At 34.2% G+C, this 25,039-nt stretch overlaps 1 protein-coding gene across 1 annotated transcript in view; it reads left to right on the top strand.

The window, feature by feature from the left end:
- CSMD2 (CUB and Sushi multiple domains 2) overlaps positions 1-25,039 on the top strand; it is a 988,708-nt gene that overhangs the window by 834,174 nt on the left and 129,495 nt on the right. Inside the window, 3 exon segments of the mRNA XM_074305059.1 lie at positions 7,479-7,597; positions 8,377-8,446; positions 23,163-23,279. Coding sequence (XP_074161160.1) covers positions 7,479-7,597; positions 8,377-8,446; positions 23,163-23,279 — 306 coding nt within the window.

Here is a 25,039-nt window from a genome sequence, read left to right as displayed (position 1 = left end):
TTTACAAACTGTCATTCACTAGGATGCTATAGTTAAAAACACATTAATGCCAAAAGATTTCTCACAAGAGTCTATGACACATTCTCCCACAAGCACACTCCATTCCAGCAGAAAGTAGACTCAGATTTATAGGCTTCAGATACCAAAAGGATAAACTCCCAGACCCTGATTATTTGAATTCTTGTTTTTCTTTCATAGAGTGCTCATGAAATTCTCCATAGGCATGCTTTAGTTTTCTTTTGGACTCTTCATAGACATCTGAAGCTGCCTTTCCTCAGTGAGTTTCTGATGTCAGTCATTGCCATTCCTGGGATAGGACTATGATGCTGACTTCCCAGAAGGAGTTCAAATTCCATTGGTCAAGATTTGAGGAGAAGAGAAGAAAAGGCTCCAGTCCTCCCTTTCTCCTCCTCCCACCTCACCCCCCATCCCCATTTTCTCTCAGAAAAAGGGACTTGGCTGGAATTTCTATCTTCTCTAAATTGCCAGATCCATTTTTTGTTTTCAAGTGACTTAAAATTGCATAGAATCACAGGGATAATAGGTTCATACCTCAATTTACTGCCTTTGATTGGGGAATTTATTCCTCAAAGAGATGTTCTTACCTTATAAAAATATCTGGGATAAAATATATTAATTCCTTCAAGTAGAATGCAATGATTGATTAATTCACTTAGTCATCATCTTTAACACTTCTAATGTAGTTGAAGGAAAGGAGTATAGATAAACAAAGGATCAGACAACAGAATGTCAAAAATGACTCTCTGGTTCATTATGGACTATAAAACATTGGGAAATGCCGATCTAAGATAACCCCTTCTCTACATTCATTTTCTTTTTGCATCTTTCTAAGGTATCAAAAGTCATCTAAGTACCAATACATTCCCTTGAAATGGCATATTGGACATTGATCATCTGTCAAATAGAAGAGTATGGCAGTAAAATACATCCCAAATGCCAGTAAATATAAGGAAGTACTTCATCCTATCCCCAACCAATAGATAGACAGACAGACAGACAGATAGACAGACAGACAGACAGACAGACACACACACACACACACACATACACACAAACAAACACACACACACACTCTTCTTCAAAGATACTTTGGAATAAGAGGCTTCTAACTTATTCTTGAACTAACCCATAACCACTGGTAGCCAATAATAAGAGGTCATCAGTTAAAATCTCAATTTAATTCAACTATCATTTATTAAATAATCTCAGATTGAAGGCACTGTGCTCAGCATTGGAAATACAAAGATTAGAAATGATATAGGTTCTCAATTAATTTAAATTCTGTCTCTTTTTAATTATATGTTAAGAATTTGAGCTTCTTCTTGATCTTTTTAATGTCCCTCCACCCCTTGTCCAATTGCAATTCAGGCATCGTACTTTTCCTATTAACATCATAAATAGAGGATTTCCCCCAAAGGAAATGAGTTGGGAATAGGATTGGGGAAGAAGTAGTGGATGATCTTTTCCCCGGGACCAAATGCTCCTGGAAATTGGCTCCTTAGTTCGGCCTCTATGATAAGATGGTTTGAAGGAAACTGCTGGAAACAGCTGTGATCCTTATTTATCTTTTCTGAAAGGAATTTATTTTGTTGTTTTATTAACTCAGGTCTTTTTTCCTCTGACCTGAGCCTAACCTGCTACAGAATCAAAAAAGGCTTAGTATCTAATGATTATTTGTTGTCTCTGCTTTCTGCTGGAGAAGTCATGCTCTCAGCTCTATCACTCTGAAAAGAGACACATGTTCTTGATTCTATGAAAATCAAACTCACCTCTGAGAGAATCATGAAGGGAGAAGGGAGGGAATATGGAGATTGGCCTCTGTGTCTGAGCCCTTGGAATAAGGCTGAAGAATATTTCTTTATGGTAGTCATAGACAGAAAGGGAAGTAGGAATTAGAGAAAGCATAAAATAGTTGCAAACAGCATCTCCTTTTGAGCTCAGCTGGTGTTCTGGGAAATTCCAGAAATTTGGATTTAAAGCTTGTTGTTCAGGTACAAGACTAGCTCCATGTTAATGACAGCTGTCATCTAAGTCAAAAGTCTGGGTGAAATCCATAGCACGAACAGTCCTAAAGGGAAAGAAAACAAGAGCCATTCAAATTTGCCTCTGTAGTAAATATTAAATTATTTTGGAGTTGGCAATAAATTTAATAGTTTATCATATAGATTAAATCTATTATTTAAGTCATTTTCTACCTAAACTTAAGTAAGATTAGAATAAGGTGACTCATGGTGATTATCACAGTGGATAATCTACTAAGACATTATGGATAATTCACTAAAAGGAAAAGTGAAAGTTCACTGTAATTGTAGAGACAAGGGGTAATTGAGATGTACTAAAACTAAGACAAGTTATGACTATTATTTGCACTCACATAAAATGACAAGTGAATTTAAAGGGATGAAAGAAATGTAAGAATAGTTCTCTAAAAAGGATAAATTGAATTTTGCAAAAATTAACCTTCCCTTACTGCCATAATTTGATTTAAAATCAGATTGTTCAGGGAAAGAAATGTTAGAATTATATTTTCTTTGTACCTGTTTTCTCTCTACCTTTTTCCTCCTTTCCTTTTAGATATTCTTTACTAGTTATAAAGTATATCTAATAAAATAGATTGTTATATTGCTTATAGCATTGACGGTCATACAAAAGACATGCAGAGTTGTCATCTGCATCTGGGGGGAGGCATGAAATGGCAGCTGAGACTGAATGTCTCAATTGTCAGTAGGGGTTATTTATTATAGTGTTAATATCTGATTCTGAGGGGCTCCAGGGCTTACTTCAAATATTCAGATTTTGGGCAAAAATCCAACCAAAGACTTGGATTTTAGGCATATAATTTTATTATTCAAAACTTCTTTTCAGAGGAAAATGTCGGTGATAACAATCAGAGATGAGAAGGATAGAAGAGTATGGCAGTAAAATATATCCCAGATGCCAGTAAATATAAGGAAGTACTTCATCTTATCCCCAACCAATAGACAGATAGACAGACAGACAGACAGACACACAGACACACACACACACACACACACACACACACTTCAGCTTTGTGGATTTTAGTTGAAGTATGAATATGTTGATGCCTTCTGTGAATCAGCCTAATACAATTTTAAGCTTTTTGAGAAAAGGAAGAGTTGGAAAAGCTATTTGTTGTTTTTATCCTCATTTTTAGTATCCTAAAGGATGCAAGGGATGCAGGGAATTATTATTTTTTATGGCTTAAAGGCAAGTAGGATGAGCATCGAGGTGCTTTATTTTTTATTTATTTTATTATTATCATTTATTTTCAGAAATATCTGAATCAATTATTACCTTTTAGGAGATACAGAATTATCAGATTTTTTGAGCTAGAAGAAACCTTACAGATCATGTTATCCAACTCCCTCATTTTATAGATGCTTCTAGAGACTTGAAGTTGTGACATAATCAGGGTCACAAAGTATAGTTACAGGCAGGGTCATTAATGGAATGCAGGTATTTTTGTTCCCAAATGAAATGGTCTTTCTACTTATATCATCACCTTTATATAATCCTTCCTTAATTTATGAAACTAAATCATACAAACTTTAAACTTCATTGTGTTCAGCCCTGGAGAGTGAGTTCAATGGAGGTTACTGAAAACACTTAACAGATGCAGAAGATTTCAGGAAAGTATAGATGAGTCATAAGGCTACACAAAGCAAATATCATGGATAAATCTGCAAACTCTAGGCTAGTGAGCTTGGTGGCAATTTCTGGCAATATTCTTGAATTACTGTTAAGTGAATGGCTTGTGAGTACTTCAAAATGGAAGCAATGTGGCTCAATTCATTTAAATAAAAATTTAGTAAATGCCTCCTATGTACAAGTCAGGCTATTCCATTCAGAAAAGATAAATAAAGATCACAGCTGTTTCCAGCAGCTTCCTTCAAACCATCTTATCACAGAGGCCAAACTAAAAAGGCAATTTCTAGACACAGAGGATTCAAAGCAAAAAATGAAGTTCCTGACCTTAAAAAACTTATTATCTACTTAGTGGAAGAAGAAGGTTTTGGCAAATAAGAAAGTAAACCATTAAAAATATATACAAATCAATCAAAATCATAAGAAGAAAGACAAAGAGTGCTAATAATGTCTGGGATCAGAAACAATCTTATATAAGAAGTATCTTCTTAGTTGTGCTTTGAAGAAAGCTCAGGATTCTGTGCAGAAGTGAAGAGGTAACATTTTTCAGACATGGGAGATCATTTGTGGAAAGGCATAAAGGCAGGAGATAGAAGGATATTTTAACTGGTCAATTTGAGTAATAAGTAACAAAAATAACATGGATGAAAGGAAAAGAAAGATTTGTTAATGTATTAATAATATCAATATATTTTGTATCATATTATCATGTGTATTATTATTATTAAGCACTAACCATGTATAAGACACTGTGTAAGCTAGGCTAAAAGGAGTAGTGAGTGGAAAAAGTTTAAGAAGCCTTGTGTTTAATATCATTATCTGAATTTCTGTAGGCATTTCAAACACAAGATATTCAAAATGGAACTCATTATATTTCTTCCAAAATCTATCACTCCTCCAAACTTCCCCCTTTCTGTTGATAGCATCATTATTCATTCAGTTGTCAAAGCATCTGAGCCTAGAATCATTCTTGGTTATTCTCTTTCTCTGAAACCCTTCATAAGTCATATAGTCAGCCACTAGCCAAGTCTAAGACATCCTATCTGCCTAGTATTTCTTGTATGCATCTGCTTCTCTTTATTCAGTCTCTACCATAACTCAGCTCCTTATCACCTATTTCCTTGCCTCTGGATTCATCTCTTTCCTCTGCTATGCAAAATTCCCAAGGAAGAATGGTGGGTTTGGGGAAAAATATAATGAATTCAGGAAAGAGATTAGTTTTGGATGTAATTTGGAAGTCTTGTGCATTAGAGATGACAATTAAAGCCATAGGAGCCAGTGCACTTATCATAAGAAAAAGTATAAAGATGCTAAGGATAAATACTTATGAGCCACTCATACATACTGGATAGGAGGAGCATGATGCTTTTATCAAGAAATATTGAAAAGGAGGATCATAGAAGTAGGAAGAAAACAAGAAAAAAATTATTGGCATAGAAGCTATGGGAGATGAATGCCCTAGAGAAGGGGAGCAATGTCAACAATGTCAGAAGTTTCAGAAAAGTTCAGAAGGCTGCAAACAGAAATTAATGAGTTTAATAGCATTAGAGCATTGATTATCAGGAAAGATATAAGTATATGTGTATATATACATATATACAGGTATGTATGTATGTATTTGGATATGACATTGTAGACATTTATTTTGCTTTATTATGTACATTTATTACCAGTGTTTTTTCTTTTTTTTTCCACCAGGGATAGGGAGAGAGGGAAAAGAAAATAAATGGCTTTTGATAAAAAATAATTAAAAGAGATTATTGGTGACTATGACAGTTTTATTTAAATGGAAGTTGAAAGAAAGGGGTCAAAAACTAAATTTCTATGATTGAGAAGTCTTTGGAAAGTGAAGAAATTGCACCAAAGAATGTAAGGATTTGACCGTGAAAGGAAGAAGTTATATAAGATGATAGCATGAAAGAATGTCAGGATCAAATTAAGATTTCTTTAAAATCCTACTCTATAGGTTTCATTAAAAACAAGTTATTCTAGAATAATCTCATTTCCTTTTTTGACAGAATAATAGACTTGTAGCTCACAGAAACATCATAGATAGCATGTATATGTTTCATCAAAGTTTTTGAACAATGCCTTTCACAGTATATCTGTGGACAAGATAAAAAAGATGGGGCAAAATTAAAGCATAGCTAGAAACCAATAGAGTGACTAAAGAATAGACCCTAATTACTTTGTGACAGCTTGGAGAAGAGCATGGGCAAGAGATTTATCTTTGGTCTCAAGTGTAGAACATTTTGATTGATGACTTGGATTAAGAAAAAATACTTTTCAAATGGGCAGATGCTATAGTGATGGAAAGGATAACTAAAATGCTGACAGGACCCAACAAGATTTCTATAGGCTATAACAGCGGTGTCAAACTCAAAAAGAAAGGGGGAACAATAGGTTGTTAATTGATTTAGAAAATAATGTATTAGCATTATGTATGCTCTGTTGTATTTCTATTTATTTTGTCAAATATTCTTTAAATATACTCTGGTTCTAGTTGGAATAGAGTTTTATACCTAGAAAGTCACATCTTTGGCACCTCTGGACTAGAAAGATGAGCTAAATCAAACAAGATATTTGCCAAAAGTAAACAAAGTTTGATACTTATATTAAAATTTCAACTTCACAAATCAGAGAATGTGTACCTAGAGAACAATTTCTATGAAGGGGATATGGAGTTTGGAGAACTGCAAGCTACAACACTGACACGATGACTAGAAAAAAATACTATTCTAGGATGAAGTGTAACGAATGAAGATAGTAACAATTTCACTAAATTCTGTCTTGGTCTAACCACATTTGGAAATTTGTGTTCAGTTCAGAGAGCTACATTTTAGTTAGAGAGCTCGTGTTAATAAAGAAAAAGAGAATATGGAGTGATGTATGATATATATGGCCAGAAGATTTGATGGTTGACAGGCAATAAGTGCTTTGAGTGCTGGAGTGCCAGGTTTAGATTCAATACAATGTGAACCTATTAAAATCATTTATTTATTCATGTATAGCAGAAGTCATGTTTAAAATGGTGTCTAATGAATTTTAAAGTGAAGGGAAGACTAAAAATAGAGAGATCACTTAGAAACTAGAATCCTGGTATGGGGTAATAAGAACTTGACCTAAATGACCCAGGAAATTCCAATATAAGGCGATATGAGGGAATGGTAAGGTATGTGAGGTCAGAGTCAATGGGTTTTATGACAGAAGGCTTGCTCTTATGGCAAAGATTCAGGAAATTTGAAACAATGTGATGCACAAATTTAACAAGTCAAATAATATGTTATGGTATGTTATAATAGCTGTTCATCCCTCAATACCTTTTATTTTCCAAGCCCTCTGCCATGAGAATAATGTCCTGGGAGAATTGGGGAATGAAAAAGTATTAAAGAGGTAGGGGGACAGAGGAAATTGGTGCAAAAGAATGAAAGGCACTTCGTTGGGAAGTGATGGGAATATCTTGGGAAAGGAGAAGAAACCTTTTAGTCCAGATGGTAGGGTTTCTACCATGCCTGTTTCCTCCAGTGGTCCAATTGGGTTTTACTGAGTATCATTTAAAATATTGATAACCTTGACTTTGGTCTAAAGGCTAAGAGAAGAGAGAGAATGGATATAAGACTTTGTGTCTCCTTTGCACATCTCAACAATCACACTTTCTTTTGGGTCAGAGCCTTCCTACTTCCTGAACTTTGTTCATTTCCCTTTATTTCAGTACCCTCTCTGAGACATTATGATCATGCTTAATGTTCTGGGGCCTTGGCCCTGCTGCCATCTTCTTTCTTTCTCTTTAGCTGTGGGCTTGTCTAGCTGTCCAGAACCCACTGTGCCCAGTAATGGGATGAAGATTGGAGAACGATACCTTGTGAACGATGTGGTCTCTTTTCAGTGTGAGCCCGGATATGCACTTCAGGTATTGTTTTGTGATATGACCAGAATAGAAACCTCTTAGTGTGACCCTTTACATAAAAGATATGTACAGGTCCAGCCTTCTACAGAAGGAGAATATGTTTATTGAGTGGAATTTAAGTAAACCTTGCCAAAATTATCTCCCTTATTTACCTGTTTGCAATGATTAAAATTCTACTACTATTTCTTTGGGTTCACTATTGCCTTTTCTGGACTCTGAAAATCTTGTTTGTAACACAAGATCTTTATTTAAAGACCCTGAGAGAACTTGTTAATTAAAAGGATATGCCAGTGAATCCTCCAGGAAAAGGAAATGTCCTTTTATAATAGTTATTACCAACTAATCTCCCCTTTATTTGTTCCTAATTTGAATCTTCCCCAATCTTTCCCTCCCTCTCTCTCTTCTTTCTCTTTCTGTCTCTGTCTGTCTCTGTCTCTGCCTCTGTCTCTCTCTCTGTCTCTCTATCCCTCTGTCTCTGTTTCTCTCTGTCCTTCCCCCACTTCTCTTTTCCTCTCCCCTCTCTCTCCTTGTCTCTCCTCGAAGTAAAACTCATCTATCTACCTATTCTCTTTTTCAGCCTATATGACTGTGGACTTAGAAATATTGGGATTAAAAAAATAAACCAAAACCTTAGATTTACTATTTACTCCCTGTGTGATCTTAGATAAGGGACCTATTTCTTTTGTGAGAGGGATCAATTACATAATAATGTTCAAGATTCCTTCATGGACTAAATCTGAAGTTATTAAGTAGCCCTTCAATCTATGTTTCTTTTTTTATAGGGCCATTCTCATATTTCCTGCATGCCAGGAACTGTGCGGAGATGGAATTATCCACCTCCACTCTGTATAGGTAAGATAATTTGGATATTTACATTTTGTGATGGATTATTCATTGGGAAATCAAATCAAAGGAAATAACAATTCACTTCTGGGTCAATTCAAAGATACTTTGCTCTTTCTATATTGTTCCAATCCAGTAGTTCTTTACTATAACCTTTAGCTCTTAGTGCAATCATCTTGGTAACATCCTTCCAGAATCATCAGACTGAAGAGGGTATGCTCCAGAGTCTGACTCCAGTGCCTCATTATAATATGCAGATTATTCCAAGAACTCCCCCTGAAGTAATAGAACACAGATATAGCAGACTCTAATAAGGTAGAAAGTCTTCAAGCATAGCTATCTTAGGACCAGCCTATTAAATATGGAAAGGCTTGTCACAAGGTTTGTCACCAAATGCTAAAATATATTGAGCATAATCATTCCTGAATGTAGACAGAAATAGGTGATAGTTTTGCTTCATGTATTCTACTGCCACAGTATTGCTGGTAGAGTATAGAAAATGGAAAATAATATACCAAAAACTATATAGTTCTTGTATTCTACAAATATTAACTCTTGATAATATCTAAATCTTTGTCTAACAAATAAGTTGACATAATACTAGAGGAGCTGAACTATAACCATACTGGTAATTTCATCATAAATGAAATCAGAAGACAAAGAAATAGCAACTAAATTGAAATACAACTCACAATGTCTTGCAGCAATAAATAAAAGAACTGACAGTATTGGTTTTATTATGTGCCCAAAGGCAAGAGGAAACCTCATTTCATGGGATTTTTGATCATCTCACTGTGATGAGCACAAGCAAAAAGATCACTGTGAAGATAATGGCAATTTATCTCCCAATATGGGTTTCATCCAGAGTCTGCTTGAAGCTTCCAAAGTAGGAGACACATGACTGCCCAACATGAAGACAGGATATTTTTAGTTTGCTCTCTTTGTTAGGAAGTTCTTCCTCATATCATATGTCTCTTAAATAGCTTCATATTCTGCCCAGCGAAGTCAATCAAATCTAGTCACTTTTCCATGTTAGCCCTTCATAATTACTTACTGCGTTTCACTTCTCGTTTTTTACAAATCCTCAATTCCTTTATCATAACCTTATATCTTTAGATGCATTCTATTGTGTTTTCTTACCTATAGCACAAAGAACTGATCATAGTATTTCCAATATGATTTGACGGGGGCAGAATACAATGAAGCCATCACTTTCTTCATTCTGGACTACCATGTTTCTTTCTAATCCAGGTTGTCATTAGCTTTTTGACCTCTGTTCCACTTTAACTCATTTTAAACTTCAAGTTTACTAACTTACCCAAGATTTGTTTTTATAGGAACTATGATCTAGCTAGCTTCTTAGAGGAATCCAGCCCATACATGTGAAATCGATTATTTGAAGCCCAATGTAGAAACTTACCTTTATCATTATTATATTTCATCTTATATCTTACATCCCACCTCTTGAATCTTTTATCTAATGTGTTAGCCATCTTAGTCATCTTTGGTTATTCTGCAAGTTTGACAAGCCAGCCATTTATAATTTTGCTAAAGTAATTTTTGACAATGTTGAATCATACAAGACCAAAGAAAGATCATTGGGGTATTCTATCCAAAGCCTCTCTGAAATTGATATCAAGACTTTAATGTAATTCTTTAGCTCAAGTTGTAGTAGATATGTACTATTAACCAATCTCCCTTTCTCTCTCTGGTCTGACTCAAAGAAATCTAAACTCACATTGGCAGGCCAAGGGAGTTATTCTGGGGATAGGAGCAACTATTAACAACCACTTATTTACCACTGACCTCTTAGAGTATGAAAAATAACACTGCTATGAGAGGGATACACTCTCCTACTATTCATAACTATAACTCACGAATTCCCAATTGGTTGTTTCCCATTTATATGAATCAGTCATAGTGATACATCATTGACTCAGATATGAAACATTAATTCAGTACAAGAAGAAAAAGCAAGATATCATAACATTTGTTCAAAGAAAATCAAAAGCAGTTAATAATAAAAACTTAAGCAGTTCTCTCATAAACCTGAATCATTTTTGTCCACCAATATAACCAACATAGAAAGTGCACATAAATTTACAGAAAACTAGTAATGAGGCATGAGTAAGGGAATACCATGTACCCCTGGGACAAATACGGCTTGCAAATCTTAATGTTCTAACAATGTATGTCATCAGCTAAGTGTAATTCCTTTTCTAGACCTTTCTACTATCCTGTTGAATAAAATTACTTTGCTACTGTACTTGGGTTATGGCAAGTGTTCAGCCCTTTTAGTAAAATAGCAACATGATACTTATTCAGTATAAGTAGTTCTTTTAAATCTGTAGTTAGAAGAATTATTTAAGTCTGCTCTTTGAGCTGTGAGTTTTTTCCTTTCCAGGCAAAAAGGACAGTGGAAGGCAATGTAGTCATGTCTCTTAGGAGTTTCTCCACTCTCCAAATGTAGATGGTGCCAAAGAGAAAGGATATCAAGCCAGCCAGCTTTCACCCACTTCAAATAATTCATCTTTTATCCAATCAGGTCCGAACATCATATTTTTACCTCACCCTTACCCCTAATTAGTTCATAGCAGAAAAGTGTCATTCTTTCTCAGCTAGTCAAAGGCTCTGAGTCCTTTCTTCAGTTCTCAGTTCAGCTGCTGTTCATCAGTCTTTTTTGTTTGTTTGTTTGTTCTAGATTCTGTGCCTTTTTCCTTCTGCATGCTGCTTTTTCTTGTCTTATCTTTTTATTTGACTTATTCTTTCACCTTTTTTTTCCTCTGGCTTCAGGGGCTTATATCAGCACTTTCTTAACTCTCAGAAGGAGAAACCTTAAGTCCACATTTCTATTACATATAATGGCTATAATAAATAGTCCCACTGCCCCAAATTCTTTGATGCCTAATTTCTCAGCATTAAATTTCAAAATCCTGCATATCATATTCAAATCTTATATTGGGAAACAATGAACTGAAACTATCTTTCCATTAATCATTGCTCTTACCCCTGACCTTATTTTAGTCAAGTCCCCTCATCATATTTTTCTGTGGAGATGCTCTTTCTCAGAGACTTAGAATTATCTTAAATTGCTTCTCCCACATGAATATTCTTTATCTGACTCTTTCAAAGAAGAAAATGTCCACACAAGAAAGAGGCATCATCTTGCCTAGTCATTCAATCAGTTCTTAGTTGACCTAAATGAATCCAACTGTATTTTTACATTTTATCCACAAGTAGAGTCTGAAATTTTGTCAGATGCTTCATAGGAATTAGGGCAGCTAGATGTCTTAGTGGATAGAGTGCTGAACCTGGAATCAGGAAGATTGCAGTTAAAGTGTTATCTCAGACCCTCAATAGCTCTGTGATCCTGAAAATATTACTTAACTTAGGCTTGCCTCAGTTTCCTCATCTGTAAAATGTGGTTAATAGTACATGTATCCTCTAGTTTTGTTGCAAAGATCAAAGAACAGCACAATCCCTTGCATATATATGATAATGTACTAGTATGATTAATTACCTTGTCAGAAAAATAAAATTAATTTGATAAATTTAGATGATGAATTCATGTTGGCTAATAGTTTTAGTACCCCAAGTACTTCAAAATCATGCCTTTAATTATATAAAATCTAGTTTTAAATTGACCAGCAGAAATGATGAAGGTGTCACCTCACTTGTTTTCCATATGTTTCTATTAGTGAATAATAAAACATCAGTTAACTATAATGTATTTCATTGGACTACTATTATTGGCATTTAGAGGTGGCAGGCAGCTGAGAGTCTTAACGTAAAGGAAAAAGTGGCTGCCAAGAATTAATTAACCTGGTCACAAATATGGAGACTTATTATAAATTTGGTTATTTATTTATAGAGAGATTCAGATTTTGATAGACTTTTTTAAATTCTGAAAGAGTATAGCTGCATTTCAATTTCTTCATCTGTAAACTTAAAGTCATATTTTTCCTACCTTCTAGGAATTTCAGGAAGATAAAATGAGATATTTGTAAAGTGCTTTGTAAACCTTAACACATGATATAAATGCTAGCTCCAACTATCCATTTTTTGCAAGTGAGGAAACTGTTATGAGAGATTATGCCCAAAGTCACACAAGTGGCAGGGCTGAGATTTGATCTCAAGTTTTACAAACCTATGTTCAGAACTCTTTCTATTACTCTATTTTGCCTCCCTAGTGATTCACTCACAGATATGAAGAAGATGTAATTACATTTAGTATTATTAGTTCTTGGCTATTGAAATCTGGACTCTACTGTTAAAATTACTTTTAAGATAATTAAAATATTGAACAATTATTTTGTCAAATAGTTTAGAGGGCTAAGAGGAGAAGGCAAGTTTGTTGAAGTCAACAAGAAGATGGTTGTGTGATGAATGAAAAACTTGATACACTGGGGCTATTAATCATTTATTAATTAAGCTAGCTAATAATCAATAAATTGATAGTGAATTCTTTTGGTAACCAAAATCCAAGGCATAGAGACTGGAAACCTTAATGTAATTTTGGAAAAGAGGTTATACCTGACAGGTGAGAAACAACTATGATTGGTGAACAATTAATGAGAAGGTGGGCAGCCTTCAGCTCTTCCTCTGGAGAATGGGGCTTGATGATGAGACTCAGCAATCTGGTTAGAGAATTCCATTTCCATCCAGACCACTCTGGTACGTTTTCTCCTTTATGAATTGGGTCACTCTAAATTCCAGTGAAGAGGTTCAAGGACATGGGCTAATCTCCTCAGGGTAAGGATTCACCTATATTAGCTTCTGTTTATACTTCAAACAAATATAAGGTCTCCTACTTGGATGGATCCTGTCCAAGATCAAGAAGCCTGTATCCCAAGAATTAGGGCAATTTCCTCTATGAGTCATATGTTTCAGAGACTAGCTAACTGATCAACAGGAGCAAAATAGAGGAAATGAAGAGATACTCTTAATTTTATAATTGATTTTTAATATAATAGTAAAATAATTTCTTTCAATGTCTGTGTTATAAGAATAGGAAATGGTGAGTCCTGGGAATGCTAACAAGTAAGCTTCTAAAACCTTTCTTTATTTAGGAAAGATATTTGTGTATTCCAGGTTCCTAATAATCTGTAAATGGGCTGTCAGAGAATAACAGAGATTATTTATTACTATGCAGTCCCAACCTTTAACAATCACTCCAACTACTATCCAGCTAGACACCATAGTTTAAGAAGGATATTGCTAAATTGGAGAAATATGGTAAGGTCACATGATAAGAATCAGTTAAAAGATTAGAGAAAGTTTTAGATAGGATAGACCTAGGAGGAGACATAATCAAACAACTGAAGAACTGTCTTGATGAAGTCTAGGCTTGTTCTGTTTAAGCCCTAGTAGGCAAAAATAGGATAAAGTAGGAAAGTTGTAGACATAGTTTAGGTTATGTCAAAGAAAAACATAAAAACTATAGGAAAATGTCTAGAAGTATAATAGGTTACCTCAGAAGGTGTTAATTTCTTCCTCATTGCAAGACTTCAAGCAGTGGCTGGATAACCATGTCAAATATGTCATTGTGAGGATTACTCTTGGATAAAGATTGAACAAGATCCAGGATTCTGTGAAGTTTATTTGCATATAAGAACTTGGGGACCTGCCTCTTTCCTCCCTACTCTATTCCAGTATTACTCTTAAATAAATAGATGACCAAAAATGAGTCAAATATCTAATGAGTTCTTGAACTGTTATCATTGATTTAATATCATCCTTGCTGTGCTTGTAGACTGACCCATATTGCCAACAGTAATTTACAGATTAATAAACTATTTTTCCTTGGACATACTTTTCATAATATGTAGTATATTTAACCGATTTTTAGCGGTTATTAGACATACCAAGATTTTTAAAGGAAACTTTATAATTTACCTTGAAAATTAGAGTAAATTTAAATTCAAAGTATAATTTTTCTAGGATTAATATTTTTTTATCTATGCCATAAGAGGAACTGTTGAAGAAATTTGGGGTTCATTTTTAAAATTCAGTTTTATTTTTAGGTCCTTACTCCTATTACTCCTATTTCTACTTTCTTTATCCTTCTCCACCTATCAACTCTAACTTCCCATGTTGAGAAAGCAAAAAATCAAAATTGGAATTAGCTATTAAAAGAGAAGCTTGAGAACCAAAGGGAGGACAATTTTAACTTACTATAAGGAAGAACATTTTGATAATTATGTTCTCTAGTTGAAGATGGTTGGCTTTGAAAAATAGTTTTCACTTGAATTATTTATTCCAAGGCTAGTTGGATGAATACTTGTCAGAGATGCTACAGAGAGGATTCTCTGATTCTAAGATTACATGTATAATTATTTTAGATAAAGGCATAGATATTTCAAATGATTCATGATTTTACTGATGTGGGTAATCACTAAAATAAATTACAGATGCCTTCTCATCCCAGTTTCTTATTGCAGGGGCATCATGAATGTCTGTAGTTAAAACCATTCATTACCTAATTAATCAATCAATTTATCAATCCTTTCTATTTAGAAATTCTATCACCCCTTTCCATATTTAGTTAGGTCAGTGAATAACAGATACAGATCCATAACTGGCCATCATACTAAAAGATAGTTTTTACATAGCTAGATGAATAAAGATAAATACAGATATAATACACACACATATGTATCTTATTCATATGTACCTGATATGGGATTTATAGTGTAGGCTCAGTATGCATTTGTTTGTGGTGTGGAAGCTGTAACTCATGGAATCTATTTTATTCCCCTGATTTATGCAGCTTCAAGAGAAATAGGATATTACTTTAACCAAGTAACTGTTGTGGTAAGAAAACCCCCTGTTTATAATATAGAATAAAAATCAGCAAAATGCTTTATTTTATCCATAGTTCTAAACAAAGATAGGAGAAAGAAACAATTGGCTCATTGAGAAGGGAATTGAAGTCTCTGTGGGGCTAGTAGACCTCTGAATGTGAGCCATTTCCCACAAATACTTTCTATATACATACAGTCATGTTGGGTTCACCATCTGTCAGCTTCTAATCTTGGGGACAATTTGTTTTGTTTCAGGGGAGGGGAAACAAAGACCTCCTAATTTGTTAGGGAGTTTGAAATTGGACAGAATCTACTTCTTTTGTGTATTCTTGCATAAGATTTCTGCTAAAAGGAAGGTAAAACAGGAATTAAATATCCATTTACACTGAAATGAAGGTTAAATGCAAAATCTTGAATCAAGTTAATAAGAAAATAAGCATTTATAGTCTTTTAAATGCCAAGCACTGTGCTAAACACTTTATATTATCTCATTTGTTCCTCACAACAAACCTGTGATATAGTTGCTGTTATTTTATCTGTTTTACATTGGAGGAAACCAAGGCAATTAGAGAAGAAGTCACTTTCCTAGTATCATATAGGTAGTGTTAGAACAGAATTTAAATCAAGTCTTCTTGCCTATATGCCCCATATGCTTTACATTGCATCACTAGCTATCTCACAGAGGAAGTCTACAATTCTGTCCTTTCTCTGACATGACCTAATTAACTAATTAGCTAGATAATTAGAATGTATTTTGGCCACTAGTTGACACTACCCTCATCTATTAGCCCATTGGCTATACTGGAGAGTAGTCAGTGCATGAAGTAGGCTTTGTTTGTACTCAAAAGCAGGTATCCCCAAATGAGACTACTTTTCTTTCTGAATTTTTTCAAGAATGGGCAATCTGACTAGCTTTATTTCTCTGTATATCTAGAGATATGATTCAGAACATGTTAAACATAGAAAACTCTTTCAAATGAGGTCTGAGTCCCCATCTTACAGAAGCCTCTAGCAGCCAATTTACCTTATTTATAAGACTTAGATGATTTGCTTTTTGGGGGAATATGATGTATTAAAAAGTAAAGTAGCTGTAAATGATTTATAGACTCTACTCTTATCATCCAGCCCTTCACCCTCTCTGCGGGAATGATTAAGGACAAGGTTTCAGGTTCAGAACTCACAAGCACTTGAAAGAAATGGACAGTTTGGCAGAGGTTGGCATCATATTTCATTTGTTTCACGATGACTGGGTATTTTCATGGCAACTATCAGTTCCATTGTTCTTTCCCGTCCTGCATCTTGGCTGTTCCTATTCTTATTCTGACAGTTCTGCAGTGCCCTAAAGCCCCAGCTTCAGTGGGTCTCTCTCAATTTTACAGAAGCTTCTCTGCCTCTGCTGCAGGAAGGAAACAGAGTAGACCAGCAAACTGGATTCTTCTCCTTATATTTGCTTTGTACTCACTTCTGAAGATCAGTGTAAATCTGGCTGTTTGTATGTTTGGGTGTTCCTTCCTTCCGGCTTTGTGTATCTAGCATAATGAAAGAACCACCGAATCTAAGAGACTTAGAGAATTATGTGAGGACCATCCTCCAAAAAATAATAGGAAGTTATTTCTGCAACAGCCCCAGTTCCAGAGTTCTAAGCAGCCGCAGCCAGCCTTGCTTCTTCAGCTGCCCCTTGTTTATATGATGCCTAAGGAGACTGTAGTTTTGGTGGGGGAGTGTGCCCCAGACTTATGGTATAACGTTAAGTAATCATTGTTTTTTCTTGTTCTAAACTCCTTTTTAAATTAATTGATGAGTCATTTCCCAATTACTTAATAGTCAAAGTTTATGAACAGACAGTTTTTTAGCACAGGAAGACAAATCTATCGATAGTCACATGAAAAAAAATGCTCTAAGTTACTAATAATCAGAGATACACAAATGAAAACCACCTCACATCCATCAGATTGACTCATATGACAGAAAAGCAAAATCACAAATACTAGAGGGAATGTGGAACTGTTGGTGGAATTGTGAAACAATCCAACTATTTTAAAGAATAATTTGAAACTCTGCCCAAAGGGCACTCTATATAACTCTGCATACCCAGTGGCATAGCCATACTGCTACTAGGACTCATTAGCTGAGAACAAACCCTTAAACTGAATAATTTAGAAATAAGTGTATTAAGTCATCCACTAGAGGGGAGAGCTGAAAAAGAATTACACCCTACTGAGTGTTTGTAAGTTACACACTATGCAAGATTCAAATGAAGGAACAAGAAAACAGTAGCTGATTAGCTAGTGTTGAGGCAGTTTCCAAATAAGACATATTTGGTTGCTTGAGATGAATAGCAGGGGAAAATCCCTTACATTTATCTTTGTTCTGAATGGGTTTCTAGTTAGTATAACTTAGATTCTGTAATGAGCATTAAATAAATCTGATTGCTAAGTCTTGCTTCTCAACCATGAATGGGTAGGTTCAAACAATGCAATAGTTTTCTTACTGTTTCCTCTGCTTTGGACCTAAATCCCAACATTCCTATCCTAGAAGAAACTCAATTACAGAACTAGATAGCTAGGTAAAGGTTTAAAATAACCTGAATCAGTGGAGGCATATCCTTCACTGCTCATCTTATCAAGAACTTGATAGAATTTAAGAAGTAATAGGGACCAGATTGGTAGCAACTCATAGTCAGAGGGATAAAATTGGATAAGCATCAGGACTGTAAATCAGGGTATTTAGACTTGTACCAGGTTCACTATACATTACAAGATTTCTGAGACATTGGAAGAGCACAAATGATCAATATTTTATAAAAGTTAAAACAAAAAAGACAAATTCACAATCTCATGATTCCTTCAATGTCATAAAAATTTAACAAATTTAAAGTATACATTATATATTCCTTAAGGAAACAAATTAAGTCAAGTTATAGATTGTTACATTTAATTTATTTCATCTCTTATTTTAGCTGTTTCATGTAGCCGTATGATACTTGCAAAAATTTTCCCTTTGAAATTCTGGAATATGGCTCATTTCCAAGGCAATTTAAAGAAATGCTTCCACTAAATTTGATTTTCAATAAATAGTTAATATAGTAAAAATCAGCTCAAGACTTATGAAACTAACATTATACTTGTTCTATTGTCATTATTCTTAATAGAAATAGTTAAAGCTATACACATGCATACATTTTCACTATCATGCTATCACATATACACACTATGACACATACTATCAATATATATATAGTATGACATTCTATACTAATAACTTTCAAAAAAAACAAAATAGAAAAATCACACTTTTAATTCTTATTCAAGCAATTTATTAGCATATTGCCTTAATAACAAATATCAAGTACATTTGCCAAATATCAAGTACATTTTCCATTAAGATCTGATATACCTATAAAGAATCAAACAACACAATAGGATAGTGACAAGAGAACATCTCACTTTAATTGAGATTGCATGATTTAATTTTGGAATAAACTCTGTTAAATCTGGATTTGCAATCACAAAAAGTATCATTAAAAATCTGTTTTCCCAAGGACCATGTGCTGTCAGCAACTCAAATTATAGAACCCACTGCTTTCAACTGAGTCCATTTGAAAATTCATAGTGGTAGTTTCACATTCTCCTTCTTAAAATATTTCAGAATTTAAAAAAATCTTCAAGCTAAAATTTGGCATTTTATAATAAAGGAATTATGTTTCAATTACAAATATAGTCTCTAATTAGTTTATATTGCCATGCATTTTAACTGACCAGTAAAAAGTTTTCCCTTGTTTGTCTGACTTAATTTTTATAATCCTACACTGGGTACCACTGAAATAGCAGAAAATAATATCCAGGGTTATTGTTTTTAGTTTCTCTTCTTCCTAAAACCTTATCTCGTGAGGAAAATTGAAAGTAGGAGTAAGTCCCTACTCACTTGAATGGAGAGTTTAGCATGAAGTTATAGAAAGCTGGGAGAAGTGTTTCAAGTATGAAACTTTCTTAATCTTCCCTAGCATTCTAAATTCTCTGCTTCATTTTTTAAACATAGAAGTCTTTATGGGAGGCTGCATTTTCCCCTTACAAATTTTCCAAAGTACCAAAAATTATTAATAACAACAGACACACACAAGACAAAGATTTTCCTGTGAAGATAATAGGTAAAGGAGAGAGAGAGGAAAAAAAAAAGTAGGGTCCCTACTGTTTGAACATGAACATTTAGCCCATCAAAAACTCAATCCTGGACAAAAGTTTATTTGACCAATACAAGCCTCCTTCATTAATCTGGTGTCATTCTAAGTAAATGAGTATAGGAGTGGTTGAATGTGGTCACTCAATCAACTAACTTGATAAAAAAAATTCCCTGTTAGTAGATTACAGGGTTTAAATGACAGCCTTTGCATTTGCTACCATAGCATACAGTCACAGATCAAGTGTCTAATTTGTTTTCTAATAGTCATGGGAAGGTAAGAGAAGAAGAGGAAGAGGAATGGAGAAAAAGGAGAAAGATCTGCTAGAGCACTAGCTGAATTAACAGATAGCAGATCTGTTCCTTCCAAACCTCTTGCTTGATCAATCTAATGACTATTCATTTGCCAGTCAGGGTAGATAGGTTAATTTTAACCCTTTTTTGAGTAATTCCTTCAGTCAAGCTGGCACACAGTTCCATAACTTTCTCAATACCTGAAGTCCTCCATCCGAATACCTAATCTGAGATCAGGAGTACTTGATTGTATTCTTTTTGAACCAAAGGGGTTCCAAACACCCAGTTGATCCAATCTGGTTTGAATTCCACATCTTGGATCAACTGTCAGTGATCCTCACCAATTCTTTAACTGAAAGAAAAAAAAAAACAAACTGAAATAATTTGAAGCTTATTAAGTCATTCAGCAGAAGAGTTATCTCACTCTCCAAGTGTCTGTAAATTGCATATTATGTAGGATTCAAACAAAGGAACAAGGAATCAGTAGTTGATTGTCTAGCAGAGACAGTTTTCTTATAAGACATGTGGGTTGCTTGAGATGTAGAGTGGGAGAAAACTTAAAAATAATCTTTAAAAAATCAGATCTGAGTAGGTTTCTATTCAGCATAAAGTAGGCTCTGAGATCAGTATTAAACAAATTGGGTCTCTATCTAATAGATCTTGTTTCTTGACCCCAAAGAACTAAGTCAAAGTTCTTTTGTATCTCAAAAGTTACAAAGTATGTTTCTCAAAGAGATCAAAGGAAAAGGACTCATGTATAAAAAATATAATACCTCTCTGCAGTAGCAAAGAGTTAGAAAAAGAAGGCATACCCATTCAATTGTGGATGGTTGAAAAAGTTTTCATATGAGATTGTGATAGAATGTTATTGTGCTATAAGAGATGAAAATATAAACTTCAAAAACAAAGCCTGAAAAGACTTATAAGAGTTGATACAAAGTGAAGTGAGCATTACCAGAACATTGTACACTATAATAGCAATATTGTTTTATCATAACAATCAACTGTGAAAGACTTAGCTATTTTGATAAACACAATGATCCATGACAAAAAAATTCTCTACAGTTTCAGAGAGACCTTACGAACTCTTGAATGCAGATGAAAGCATATTTTCTTACTCTTTTTTCTTCTTTTGTATTTCTTTCCTAACATGGCTGATGTGGAAATATGACTTTATATGTTCTTAATGGGTGGGAGAGTGACAAGAAGGAAAAAGGAATTTGAAACTGAAAAAAAAAAAAACAATTTAAAATTAAATTTTGAAATGCATTTCCATCTAGAAGCTTAGGAGCTATGAAGTAGGAATATAGCTACCCACTCTGATTTTGAACCAACCCTTCCCTTGGGGAATCTCAATCCACTATCAGTGATGGGGCTTAGAAGGAATATAAATATTTATATAAGAAAGTGTATTAGAATAGTGACCTGGCTGTTACATGTCTTTCTGGCTATCTTTCTCTTTACCTATCTCCCAGACTATCTCTTTATCTACAAGTTCACATAACAGCTAATGTTTATATAGTGCTCTAACATATGAAAAATTCTATAAATTTTATTTGTTTGAACTTCATAATAAGGGGCAGCTAGGTGGCGCAGTGGAGGGAGAGCACCAGCCCTGAATTCAGGAGGACCCAAGTTCAAATCTGGCCTCAGACACTTAACACTTCCTGGCTGTGTGACCCTGGGCAAGTCACTTAACCCAAGCCTCCAAAAAAAAAAAATGAACTTCATAATATCCATGTGAGGTAGATGCTATTCTTATCCTGCATTTTACAGATGAGGAAACTGAAATTAAGTGACTTGTCTAGAATCATACCACTTTAAAGTATCAGAAACCAGATTTGAATTTGGGTCTTCCTAACTCCAGATTCAACATTTTTTTAGACCATCTAGTTGTCTTGTGATTTACATCTGAACACACACACACACACACACTGAGAGACAGAGAGAGAGATCGAGAGAGAGAGAGAGAGAGAGAGAGACAGAGAGAGAGAGCTATAAGATTGACCAAGTTAAATTCAAAAAAGTCATTGCCAGAAAGTTTGAATTGCTTTGGTCACAGCAGTTATGGAGACATCATATATTAGGAAATGGGGGTGGCAGCAAAGAGAAGAAGAATGCCCACTATTTAAATAATGGACCCTGTATAAATATAATAAAGCAAGAATTTCAGAAATATTATTTAACCACATCTTATTTTTTTTTACTTCTCAATCACAATATTGGCATTGTAATTTTACAATTAATTATAATCCCAATAAAAATTAGGGATATATACTATAAATATTCAGTAAGCTATTTAATTTATGTTAAGCATCTTGGTTAAGTACATGATTTTTATAGTTTTATATTTTCCTTAGTAAAAATATTACTTTTTCTTCCTTTCAATTCTTCTTGCTCATTGTTAAGGAAAAGAAATATAGTCCTTTTGTAACAAATATGCAATGACAAGCAAAACAACTCTCTTCATTGGTTATCATCTATCCTCTTGAATCATGGTTGATTGCTACATTGAGCAATGTTAGGTCTTTCAATGTTGTCTTTACACTGTTGTTTTTACTGAATAAATTGTTCTTTTTGACATGAACAGAACAGGAACAATTTATTCAGTAACATTAATAGAACAGAATGATTGAACCAGTTCATTTCTTCACTAACCATTGTATTACTATATCTTTTTTCTTTAAGCCCTAGCAACGTACATCATTTTCATTTCTTATAAACTTTGATAATTTGACTATGAAGTGTAACCTTTATTTGCTTTTCTCTAATTTTTAGTGATTTGGAATATTTTCTTTCATAGGACTATTAATAGTTTTTTTTTTAATTTCCTTAGAAATCTACCTATTCATATACCTTGGCCCATGAATATCATTTTAATATAGCATAATTTTAACACAGATTTGACTTTTAGGGAATACAGACCGAGATAAGCTGTTAACATGTATATGCTCTTATACCTATGTGACATGGGTTTTACATAAAATTCAATTCAGAGGTAAGTATTTTTTTATGAGTATTAGGAGATAATGTTAACTGCAAAATTTGAACAATGGAATCAGAAGCAGTAGTAAAAGAAATTTCATCTTCAAAACCAAGAGAGAAAACAGGGTTTCTACTGGTTCTCTTTTGTTCAAACTAAGAAAACTTTCTGAAGGAGTACAATTTATTCAATCTGAGAAGGCTTCCTGAAAGAGTAGAAGTGATCTGAGAGCTGCTCTAATGGTAGAGTGCTGCATAGGTGGTCCTCCCAGCTCCCTACATTAGCAAGAAGTGATCTGAGAGCTGCTCTAATGGTAGAGTGCTGCATAGGTGGTCCTCCCAGCTCCCTCATTGGCAATGGTGTTTTTTCCCTTGGATTTATTCAGGTTTATCTATACTCAAACTTGTCATGGTTAGATACCATGTTCCCAGTTTCTATTAATGCTTCTTCCCCTGTTATATTTTCACAGCTCAGTGTGGAGGAACTGTTGAGGAAATGGAAGGGGTTATCCTGAGCCCTGGATTTCCAGGAAACTACCCCAGCAACATGGATTGCTCCTGGAGGATCACACTGCCCGTGGGCTTTGGTAAGTCTTATGGAGTCAAGGACTACATGTCCTCTTATGTTCAGAACCCTGGACAGGATGTCATGAAGTCTGGTTTTAGGTCCCAGATCTGCAAATGTCATTCTGTGACTTTGTGCAGATCTCTTAATCATATTTGCTTATCTGTTAATTGGGCAAATAATTCTTGCTTTATCAGCCTCATTCAAAATTGTTGTCAGAGTAAAAGGAAAGCATAGTTATGAATGTGTTTTGAAAAGAGAAGTTAAAATCTTTTAAGAACCCTAAGAAGGGATTGAGGAATGACTTAAAGTTAAGAGGTTTTGAATATAAAATAATGTTTCAAATAGCATTTATCCATTTGAGATGATTTTAAGTTGTGTTGGTTTACAATTCAGCATCATTCTAACTATAAATATTTCCATATATGGAAAGAGCCAGTGGTTGGGTTCTGTATAGAACTATTCTCATTTACAAGGAAAGAACAGGGTTTCTAACTAAGTTTATATTTCTTTGCCCATTGAATGGGACATAATTTATAACTTGTGCCAAGGCTGAAGAATAGCTCACTTTGATAATTATAGCTTATTTAAAAAGGTGCTAGGGGAAGAAGAACTAAAGCACATTGAAAAGTTTTGTTTCCATAACTGAATGCAATAAATGTTAATTAAGGGGCTATTGAAGAGCTTTGGTCTTTGCATGAGGGGAACTAGAATAGTTTAGAAAAGGCATGACTCCAGGTCTTATAGAACTTTTCTATAAAGAAAAAAAAAATATATATATATATATTTAAAATAGAATTTTTTTTTATTAATGGGCCCCAGGTGCAGGATATTAGAACTTCTCTGTGAATCAGGTAGTTCTTTCTAGTGTAGGAACTTCAGTAAAGCAGTAAATTCCTAGGTAGTAAATTTAGGATTTAAGGGAACAAGAATCAAATTAAGAAAAATTTAAACATTCAGGTTTTGCTAGATGTCATATTCTTTAATACATTCTTAATGGTAGTTTACTATTTTTTCATCTCTGTGCTGAACATTGTAGGAGACATGGAAAGAAGAGTCTCCTTTGACATAGTAATATTAATTAATCAATAAGCATTAAACAGTTACTGAATAAAGCAAAAACAGTCCCTATTGTTAAGGAACTTTCATTCTAACATGGGGAACCACAGATTTTATATATATATATATATATATATATATATATAAAATAGAAAAAACAAAGTGATATATAATAAATGCAAGATAGTACTTGCTATAGGAAGTCAGAGGAAAAAGAAGCTCTGTGAGTTAATCTATAAATTCATATAAACTTTCTTAGGGCATAAATATTCTAGGTTGTAGTATTGTTTGAACAAAGATAAGGAGATAGGAATAAACAGGTGTGTTTTTTGAGGAAACCAGCTTCTTTGTTTCCAGTGTTAATGAACAGGACTTTGAACAGTTTGTAAAAACAAAAGAAATTGTAGATTCTAAACTCCTATATTCTAAAGTTCTATTCTAAAATTCACTTATCACTTCCATCATATTGACTGCTGCCATTCACATGAAAAATACTTCAACTTCTTTTACTCCCATACTTCCAGCTTAGAAGGTAAATGCTACTTACAGAAGGAATTTGGCCATTACAAACTCAGAAGTCCTCTGTGAAGCTCATATCTTCTGTGACTACTAATGCTGTCATTATTGACTTAAATCCCCTCCAAAAAAAAAAAAAAGATAATTGCTGATATGTAGAGAGAGCATTAGAGCCTCACAAAATGCTTTATGTGAATCCTGTCACAT

This window comes from Sminthopsis crassicaudata, chromosome 3 (assembly GCF_048593235.1).
Source record: "Sminthopsis crassicaudata isolate SCR6 chromosome 3, ASM4859323v1, whole genome shotgun sequence".
Lineage (NCBI taxonomy): Eukaryota > Metazoa > Chordata > Mammalia > Dasyuromorphia > Dasyuridae > Sminthopsis > Sminthopsis crassicaudata.
This window is presented reverse-complemented; position numbering and strand designations above follow the sequence as displayed.